The sequence below is a fragment of the Crocuta crocuta genome, unplaced genomic scaffold (genome assembly GCF_008692635.1).
Source record: "Crocuta crocuta isolate KB4526 unplaced genomic scaffold, BGI_CrCroc_1.0 scaffold258, whole genome shotgun sequence".
NCBI classification, from domain to species: Eukaryota; Metazoa; Chordata; class Mammalia; order Carnivora; family Hyaenidae; genus Crocuta; species Crocuta crocuta.
The window spans coordinates 5097886-5108431 of NW_027532842.1; the positions used below are offsets into that span (position 1 = coordinate 5097886).

At 43.4% G+C, this 10546-nt stretch overlaps 1 protein-coding gene and 1 pseudogene across 1 annotated transcript in view; one reads left to right on the plus strand and one right to left on the minus strand.

Moving 5' to 3' along the window:
• The window catches only part of ATP8A2 (ATPase phospholipid transporting 8A2), a 468564-nt gene extending 458567 nt beyond the window's left edge, over positions 1 to 9997 (minus strand). Inside the window, exons 1-6 of the mRNA XM_077745423.1 lie at positions 9969 to 9997; positions 9075 to 9174; positions 8551 to 8649; positions 7513 to 7558; positions 6614 to 6654; positions 69 to 142 (exon numbers count right to left, since the gene is read on the minus strand). Coding sequence (XP_077601549.1) covers positions 69 to 142; positions 6614 to 6654; positions 7513 to 7558; positions 8551 to 8649; positions 9075 to 9174; positions 9969 to 9997 — 389 coding nt within the window. The remainder of the gene's footprint in view (positions 1 to 68; positions 143 to 6613; positions 6655 to 7512; positions 7559 to 8550; positions 8650 to 9074; positions 9175 to 9968) is intronic.
• Positions 2625 to 5060, plus strand: LOC144216117 (ADP-ribosylation factor-like protein 6-interacting protein 1 pseudogene; annotated as a pseudogene).
• Positions 9998 to 10546: the final 549 nt, after the last annotated feature.

The following is a 10546-nucleotide window of genomic DNA, read 5'->3' on the forward strand; positions in this document are numbered from 1 at the left end:
GTCACCATTTAATGCTTTACTGTTCTTAACATTTATTTCAAAAACATGCTCCCATGAGCACAGCTGACCTGGAGGAGAGGAGGGCCATGTCTGCTGGGAGATACTGCCCATTGACGACCTTCACAATGTCTCCCACCGCCACCTAGAAAGCCAGGGACAGGGACAGAGGAGCATGAAAGACAAGAAAGCACAAACAGTGATTAAGGTGGTTAAATATTTGAAGAAAACATTCCTATGTAATTATGCCATGAAATCTAAGACACAAGCCCAGGTTATGTTCCTTGACAAGAAGGACAATTTTTCAATACAAATGGGAATATGGCTTCTTGCAGTGGATGCTGAATGAAAAAGGGAAAAAAACCAGAAAGGGAGAGTTAAGAAGACAGAGGAGTCAGAACAATTACCAAGGTCTCATTTTCTCACGATTATTACATCCAGCTGCAAATTCCACCCCTGAACTCTAGAACCATCCCACAGCTGTACACAGTAGGGGAGGGCGGCTGAGCGCACAGCTCCAGAGCCGGCCTGAATGCTGGGCTCAAACCTCCCAGCCGGACTCCCGGGCGATCCCTTCCGAACTCTGAGCAAGCATGTAAACTCTGTGCGCATCTAAGTATATAACGAGGTTGATAGCACATACTTCAGGGGGCTATTTTAAGGCTCGACAGAGTTAACACACATAGATTTTCTCCATTTTGCAAATGGGGAAGTTGAGGCTCAAAGAGGCGTAACTTGATCAACATCACACAGCCAATGATGGTTAGACACAAGATTCAAAACCATGCAACTGGCCAGTGGTCTGATTACAAGGCAAAACTAAATTCACCCACGAACAGTGCATCTGAAAGGTCCCCTGGACACATACCACGTAAAATGGGTAAGATTGGTGTAGCCTCACTTGCCAAAAAAACAGTCACAGTCGAAGTCAGAGACCATTCTAGGAAACAGACTCCACCAGACAGAAGACCCCAAGATAAGGAAACAGGCCCTAATCTGCCAAATGTGGGCACCGTGGCCGACAGTTTGTAAATCCTTTAAATAAGGTCACAGAAGCACCCAGCTACATAGAATGTGGGCTTGTGAGTCAGCAGACCTAGGCTCAAATCTGAGTTTCACAGACACACTAGATACACAAGATCTTGAAGGCAAGCTCTTCACCTCTCTGAGCTCCGGCATCTTCACTTAAAAATGGGGAAAGACCAACACTTAGAGGGCGTATACCACCATTCAGGAAGAATATGCGAGCACTTGGCCTGAAACACGCACGTGCTAAGCGCTAGTGCCTGCCAGCAGGAGCGTCACCAAATGAACACTGGAGTGTGAAAGTCAGAGCGGCCGCGACTCTGACAGCACCAGGACGAAGGCTGTTCTCAGCACACAAATAATAAATTCAAAATGCCAAATGGGCACTCTGTCCTGGTTCTTATTCTAACACACATTCCTGTTCTCTTAGAAATTAAGGATTTCAACTGGAATGGCTATGAAAGGAATACTTAGGACAGTTACAGGATCTCGCCGGCTGGGAGAATGGCCCCAGCAGGTGCCTGCATTTAACTTTCTAGGAGGAGAAAGGAGGGTTTGCTAAACAGGTGTCCCACCCGTGCTTTGATTCACTTATCAAAGCATGTCAAGTAAGGAATCGGGCTCAATATAGGGAATGGTGGTAAAAGTGAAGTTCCAGACCCATTGTGTATCAACCTAACGGCCAAGGGCAGGCGTGTAAGTATACTCCATATTTCATAATAAAGAGAGTATCAAAGGACAGACAATACAGAGCTATCGCAACAACCATCAGTACAAAGGCAAGGAACGGTTATGAAAATTGAAAGGGGTTTTAAATATACATTTTATGTGAAGAGTTTAATTGCATAGGAAAATTCAGAAGGAGCCATTAGTTAAAAACCAGAAGGGAACTTGGTCACGTTTTCCTAAGAAAAAAGGCAGTGGACTTTTTGTTGATCCAGTGGGAGGGAGGCAAATTTGTATCCCAGTGACAAAGTACTAAGAAGTCTCATGCGCATGAAAAACTTAGTTGGAAATGTGTTTGAAAATGGTTTTCAATTTGGCGTTTGAGCGTGTGAAAGTACCCAGAATGGGAATTCTTAAGGCGAGAAAGAGCCCCCTCTGTGTCCCTGAACCCACTCGAGCCCCAGAGAATTTCTCAGGTTTCTTATTTTGGAAGGATAAGCTCAGAGGTCCACTCAAGTCACCAAACCTATGGAGATGCACCAAAGAGTGCTCACTACTCAGCTACAGCCCAGGGGCTTGCCGACTCCAGCTTTTCCACTTCAGATGCGAGTTTTATTGCTCTGGGAAGCTTAAAGACAGCCAAGTCCACCTTGCCGAACATCTCTGGTGTTTGGTACCTCTGACCACCTGTGTTCTCCCATATTCTCATCCTCATTCTGAGCCACCGTGCGGATGCGCCCGCCTTTCCTGCCCACACCCCTCAGACTTCCACCCACCTCCCTCTGTCCTGAAGAGCATTTCCCTCTTAAAATCATTACCTCTCATTCACCCTCCAAAAGAACACCAGGACATCACGTGTGGGAAGCCTTTGCTCTCTGAACTGATGGACCAGTGGTCCCCCCGTGTGTCCGGCAAGCACCTGAAGCACGCCCAGCATGCGCACTGCGTTCCATTCAGCTGTCTGCCACTCTCGATACCCCAGCGGCCCCGCGGCAGCAGAAGCCTCCCCTGGGATCTTGTTACAAATGCAAAAGCAGCTTCTCAAGGCCAGGGGCCATGCTTTATTCTTATTTGCATCCCCAGGGCCTAACATGATCTCTGGTGCATGCTCTGAGGTCCATTTAAACAAGCAAAAGTAGGGGCGCCTGGGGGGCTCAATCGGTTGGGCATCCAACTTCAACTCTGGTCATGATCTCAAGGCTCATGGGTTCGAGCCCCGCGTCGGGCTCTGTGCCGTCAGCTAGCTCAGAGCGTGGAGCCTGCTTCAGATTCTGTGTCTCCTCTCTCTGACCCTCCCCTGCTCATGCTGTCTTTCTCTCTCAGAAATAAACATTAAAACTTTTTTAAAATCAACAAGCAAAAGTATCTTAAACAAAATAAAAAATATATGTGCCAAAGCACGTAACAGGTATTTGGTTTGGGCTTTTGTTTTGTTTTGTTTTTTAACTTCAAATGTGTATGGGAAACAGTAATGAGCTTTAGGAGTCAGTGAGGCCATCCACTCCTGGACCCAGAATTCAGAGATCATCTCTCCATTCTCAACTGCTTCAAGTAGTGCAAACATACCAAATCCAAATCACCCTTCACCCCAGCCACTGTTCATCCCTTTCTGGGGAGGGGGATTGGCAATGAGAACCTTAGAGAAACAGAGGCCGTGCCTAAGTGCAATGGAAATCCTTGAACCCCCACAGCACTGCGAGCGCACCTAACCCCTGTCAAGTCCAGAATTTCCAACCACCTGACCAAGAATCACAGACTTCCAAATAAGAGGGAAGTCAATCAGTATTTGCAATACAGGACTTCGAGATTTTTACCAAGGTTAAGGTGTTATCACAAAATACCATAAAGGGATTTAGTAGTGATCTCATAACAAAATTTAAAAAATCAAACTGAGGGCTGCGGGCGCTAGGTCACAGGCATTTTGCAACATTAAAAATCCTAGAGGCATTTTTAAACGCAGCTTATTAAATGGTTAGCAGGACGAACCATTACATTTCACCTTCTACAAAGCAGTTTCCTTTTGAAATCATGTCAATCTGCTTCAAATCCTGAAGTCCAGAGAGGCATGCCCCAAAAACATCTTATGACCTCTAAGATGGCCCAGGTAAAACAGAGGCTCACTTACCAGGTACAAGATACACAGATGGTACGGCCTATTTCCTCTATGCTTTCTATTCATCGCTATAAATGACCCAAAAGCCCTCCCTATCCCCAAACCCTCCCAGCCTCGCGTTCCCAGGGACACGGAGGCAAACCGTGAAGGTTTTTTTCAAGTGAAGGGCAGTGACAGCTGGTCATGCCACACCCAACTTCAGGACTGACGTGACAGGGTCTGATGTCAGAAGTGACAGTCTCCAAAGCTAGGAAATCTTCAACACCCTGGCTTTCGGTTAGGGGAACAGAGATGGTTCCCTGGATTGGAGTTAGAAACTAGAGAATGCCCTGGTATTGTAGAAATGCCCATGAGGAACAACGAATTTCACAACTGTGGACGGACACAGTGGGTACTTTCCAGAAGACGCAGGGAACCGAGTCAACCTGGAGCAAACCTGGTGGGACACTGCACCATGTCGATCTCCTATTCGAGAGACCGATGGCTTAACCTGAACTTGATCTAGCGCAATCAATACTAGCAATTGATTGTAAGTCCCCAAGCCGGTACTTCCTGGTGGATCTTTAAAATTCCTTTGGGTGCCTGGGTGGCCCTGGAGCGCTCTGTGGAAAGCTCGTTCGGAGAGCGGCCTGTGCTCGGTAAGGCAGCGCCTCAGGGACAAGGCAGAGGAAGACAATCGCAGCACCAACCTGCTGGTCGCAGACACTGCAAGTCCGGAAGAGCAGCTTCAAGGATGGGGAGAAGTGAGCTGATTGGCTGATGAAGTCCTCAGACGGGAAGGAGCCTGGTTCCCCGTGCCATCATGGGTGTGGTTTCGCTGGTGTTTCTGACTATCTACTATCTAGATCCATCCGTTCTACCTGGGGTTTCCTGTTCTGTTATGTTTCTGTGCCTGGCTGACTACCTTGTTCCCATTCTGGCTCCTAGAATTTTGGGCTCCAATCAATGGATCACTAAGCAACAGCAAAGATCCCATGAAATCCGTAGCAATCTAGTAAAAACTCGACGCAGAGCAGTGAGCTGGCGGAAACGCTTCTTTACGCTACAGGAAGAAAAGCCTAAAATGTACTTCGTGACCATGATCGTTTCCCCTGCTGCGGTTGCCTGGGTGGGACGGCAAGTCCACAGCCTGCTGCTCACCTGCCTGATAGTGACTTTCTTACTGTTGCTTCCTAGACTAAACCAGCACGGAATTATTTTGATGTACATTGGAATGGCCAAAAGGGAGATAAATAAGCTTCTCAAAAAAAATAAGTAAAAATGAATAATGCATCTGCTTTATTCCGTGTAATGAATGGCATATACGTTGTCCTTGGGAACAGTTTCTGTTACGCGGTCTGGATTCTACAATGTTACAGAAGTAGCTCTTTGCTCTCCCGCCTTCTGCCGTTAGTAGATATTCAGACTTGCCAAGTAAGGCTTTATGCACAGGGTCCTGATGTGAAGTGTAGCTGGATACATTCTCATCAGTTGGCCTTATATGGGTAATTCCTTCGTGAGTAGGACTGGTTTTGATTTTTCTCACCCAGGTTAATTGAATTCTTGCTTTTAAGCAACTTCCTTTCAAAGTATATAGTGGTGAGTTTCACCTTTTAGTGCTTAACGGTGACTTTGGATGATTGTTCCAGTTGATCTCTGCTTTAGCTACATACGAGGTAGTGGTCTGTGGCTTATAGGGGGCTGGTTCTGCTGTCTGCTTCACCTGTCTGCTCCAGGAATAGACAGACCAACTTGACCACTTCTGATGCAGAGACCAATTAAGATTCATTCCTCGCACTGCCTTGTGCGAAACTTAGCAATTTGTAACAAACACTGATTCTTCCTCCCAAATGGGGAGTGAGATAGGCCTAGAGCTCTTCTCTCCTTGCTCTTAGACTTCGAGTTAGTAGATCCTCACAGGCTTTTTAACATCAGGCTTCTAAAAGTTTGTTTAGGATTTTTAGCATATTTTTAATTTCAGATTTTTCAGCTGAAACTAAAGTACAGCACAGGTTCAGACTCAGGTCTATGACCTTCACTCCATCACCAGCCAACAAAGGACCAAAGTCTTTCTGTATGTAGTCAAGATTTCATTTCAATAGAAAATAAATCTTATCTTACTAATTTTTCAAGACCAGACTAAGCCTTTTGAAGGTAAGCCTCGAGATTCTCATTTGAAGGTAGTTGCTGGCTGCTTTGGTCCCCTTAGATGTGGATATGAAGTAGAGACTATGCCAGCATCTGACTTTTTTCCTAGATATTTCTGTGAAGAATGCAGAGGCTGTTGGGAGAGCAGACTATTTGCGACGATAGGTGGCCTCTGGTCTACAGGGATTTTGTAACTCCCTGGAAAGTGTCCTAGGAGCATTCTCCCTTCTCAGTAGCTAGAAATTTAGAATAATTGAAAACTGTAAGAATGAGCCTCTAAGGGCCGGAAATGTGACACTGGGAACAGTTCTTAACCTCTGATTAACCAGCTGTAATAGTTTTGTGAATTTATTGCACTGATGCTGTAAAACCCGGACCTGTGGTATATCTGTCCCTAAATAAGTGTGGTTTTCTCCCCTTCAATATTACTGTAAACAATGGCACCCCCTGTAGCATAGTTTTGATTTTTTAATGTTTCACATGAAAACTACAAACTACCTTAATTTTTACAGGTGTTTCTCATTATAGATAAGCCTGTCTTGCTGTCTGTATTTTGTGTCTATGTGTTCTACCAATTAGCTACTTTTGCAGTTTTAATCTTGTATTATTTCTTCTACTTGGTTTTGTGTAAAATGGGAAAAATTAAAAAAGCTGGAATCCCAAATAAATAAAATTTGTTTTTACCTCTTTCCACATAATGGTATGCCACATACCATTTCTTAACACTGAAAAAGAAAAAACGATGTTTCAATTAGTATTGGTGAGAGTCAAAGTAAAACCAGCTTTCCAAAATCTAAAAGGCTTCTTTTAAAATTCCACTATTACTTCCAACATATCACATCTTTAGACATAAAGGTATACCACACCACTCGGCAAAATGGACCCCAACTCCGGGTCCCATAGGTTAATGCGTACACGTAAATATAGATGTATGCATAGAAGTTAAATCTAGTCCGGTTTACACCAGAAGAAAAATATCACCCTGTTGTTACGAGATTTAAACACACACACACACACACACACACCACAGATCTCACGTTCTAGAAATCAATACAGTAAAAAAGAGAGAGAGGTAGGAAGCAATTATAAACCAAGGATGTGAATTCTTTGACTTTTTACAAACACAAAATATGTCTAGCTCTTGAAAACTACCACCATTTCTAAAATACACAAATTCTGTTCAAATCTTAATAGCCAGGACTCACATTTTGTTGGGCTGGTTTGTAATTTTGCTCTTTAAAATGTTTTATATAAGGGGCACCTGGGTGGCTCAGTGAGTTGAGGGTCAGACTTCGGCTCCGGTCATGATCTCACAGTTTGTGGGTTCAAGCCCCGCATCAGGCTCTGTGCTGACAGCTAAGAGCCTGGAGCCTGCTTTCGATTCTGTGTCTCCCTGTCTCTCTACCCCTCCCCTGCTCATGCTGTCTCTCTCTCTCAAAAATAAACAAACAAAAAATAAATAAAATGTTTTATAGATCGTTTCCCCTCAACTTATCTCAAGACCATTAGCTACGTATTTAAAATGCCTTAAATGCCGGTCTTAGGTTTTCCAGTGGAAAAAGTGATTCAGCCTGGTGTCTTACCTATCGTTTTCTTTTTGTTAACTGCATTGTCTGCCTTATGCCGCTTCTGTTAAAAGAAAGAAAAGAGTTCTTAGATTCAAAAGTTCCAAATGAATAATTGAAACCACAAACAATTGATCAGGAAAGAAACAGGACACAAGGAAACTGACTGGCAGCAATGCTAAAGCTGTAAAATTCAGCTCAGCGGTTTGTGACCGGGCAGCGCTCACTCAATTCAGTGGACAAATGTAGCCAATGTGGGTGCGCTCTGCTCCTGTGTAAACCAGGACATTTTGGCTCCAGCAAGGAACGAGCACTCTGAAGTATGAACCTTCTCACTCCTGGTTTGTTTTGGGTTCATCTAAAACATTATTCAGGATGATAAACCCAACATCTGAATTCATTTTATTGGTAGTCCCAGAAAAACGTACATGCATGTGTGAGTGTGTGTGTGTGAGAGAGAGAGAGAGAAAGAAAGTCACAGACACAGTGGGGGGGGAGGGGAGAGGGGGAGAGAGAGAGAGAAAGAGAGGAAGAGAAAAAGAAAAGGAGAGAGAGAGGGAGAGAAAGGGGTGGAGGGAGTGAGGACTGGAGAAGAGAAAGATGATGCAGACAAGACCACAGGTGGAGAGAGAAGGGGAGAAAGCACGAATACAGCTGTAGTCCATGAACTTGGAAATGCACGGAGATTATGAGGAGGAGGAGGGAGAAAAGCCCTGCATTACCTCGGCCACAGCCAGCCCAATGCTGCAACAGTAGGCAGCACTGCAACCCTTTCACTACCCCTAAAGAAGGACATAAGGAACATCAGTGATAAAAATCAAAGAGGGACCCCAGAGCTAACATCAGAAAATACAGTTCGAACGACTTTGGTGTCACTGCACAGGTATTTAAGACACCCTGTGTCCACGCCCCCTCCCCAAAAACATCATGGGCCTTGACAGGCTAGTTAAAACTATCGACCAGTTTCCTGTCTTCAACAAAAAACCCAAAGCAACAGGGAAGCCATGAGACAGGTAACTTACACGATGTTTTTACTACGTGAAAGCAAAAACTTACAAAATCTTCTACAATCTCTTTGATGCCTGCAATTGTTAAAATAATGATCAATGGCACCAGGGTGGTATATCTTCCGGTTGGAGATACATCTGGAATTTGCTGTAAGACAAGAGACCAAAAGAGGAAAGTTGACAAAATTAACATTTTCAGATGAAAATCCTCTCTAAAGTGCTGTTCTACTTGTTAAACAAAAATGATTACCTTACCTTAAAACCTATGTACATGTTTTACGTATTTTAAGAAATTTATCCGACATTGCTGTGTGTTGAAAGGGGATAAAAAGTATTACCCTAGGGCCATTTCTCAAGGTCTCTTTTAGTAACTGCCACTATCCTCACAGCAGTATCTAAGTAAATCTCCTTTTATGCAAAGATCACGTTTGTTCACCGAAACGATGATTGGATAAGGGGACAAATTACATTCAAGTATCATGACACTTTTTCAGTTAAGTGACCTTTTAGCAAAATTTCACTTTGCATGTAATGAGCATTATGAATTTTAAATAACTTTGTAAAAAACGTTACCTGTAATAAGGCAATGAAGAGGAAGAAGGCATTAGCAGCTCTTCTAATCTGCTCATACAAGAATCGAGGTAGAAACGTCAGCACACTGTACTTGGCCGTGCTGAAAGTACAAAGAAAGGTGCTACTGTTGGTTACAAATGTCAATTCTAAAGGGCAAGAAAGTGGAAGATTCCAGAATTTTACAAGTGGTTTTAAAAATATTTCCAGCTTCAGGACAAGAAATTGCCGTGCTGGCCCTTTACAAAATTTTGTAAAAGGACACACCTGCCAAGAAGACCTTCTAACCTGAAAACAAAGGTTTTCAAATTTAGAAATATTTCCTATCCGCACAGTGTAAGCAGGGAAACTTGTCCACCTTCTGGGAGCTATAGTAAGCACATCAAGAGTATTTATTAAAGGAATATTTCAAGGATCACGAAACAGAAAGAGGTTTCAAATACAGAAGACATGAACGCTGAAATAGCTAGAAATACCTTGAGTAATTCACACAAGCGAGGTAGAATCACTCCATGATTTGTGATGCATGATAGTTCTTCATATAAAGCCATTGACTCAAAGTAACAAGTTAACTCCATAAAGTATGCCCTGGGTACCAGGCATCTCTCTGGATACCCACCACAGATGGGATTTTTTGTTTTGTTTTGTTTTTTGGTCAACCACACCTGAATAAACTCCATTCCTATCACCTCCTTTTTTTGGCAACCTCTAGCTCCTGCTTGTTTGGAAATTTTTTTCCAGTTTTATTAAGAAATCATTGACCTACATCACTGTATAACTCATGGTGCACAGGATGATATTCTGAGTTACATAGATTTTGAAATGGTTATCAAAACAGGTTCAGCTAATAACCCTCTTCTCACATGGGCACAAGCAAACCTTGACTTTCACACATACCATACAGCAGTGATAGCGACTGTCGTCATGTCGTACATTACATTCCTGGTGACTATTTATCTCGTAACTGGAAGTCTGTACCTTTCGGCCACCTCATCTGATTTCCTTCCTCCCACCTTCCAGGCACTTACAGGTTTCATCTCTTTCTAGGAGTTAGGGTTTTGTTTCTTTAGATTCCACGTGTGAGATCATATAGTATGTCCTTTTTTCTTACTTATTTCACTTACTTCACATGGCTTCAAGGTCTATCCATATCTCAAACGGTAGGATTCCCTCGTTTTCTGTGGCTGAGTAATATTCCACTTTATGTATATACCACAACCTCTTCATCCACCAACGGACACTTAGGATGTTTCCAGATCTTGGCTATTGTAAACAGTGCTGCTATGAACATGGAGGTGGGGGTATCTTTCTAGGTTAGCATTTTCATTTCCCTTGCATGTATTCTCAAAAGTTGAACTGCTGGGTCACAGGGTAGTTCTATTTAATTTTTTGAGGAAACTCCATACTGCTTCCCATAGTGGCTGCACCAGTTTATATCTCCACATCCATGCCAGCATTTGTTACCTCCTTTTGAT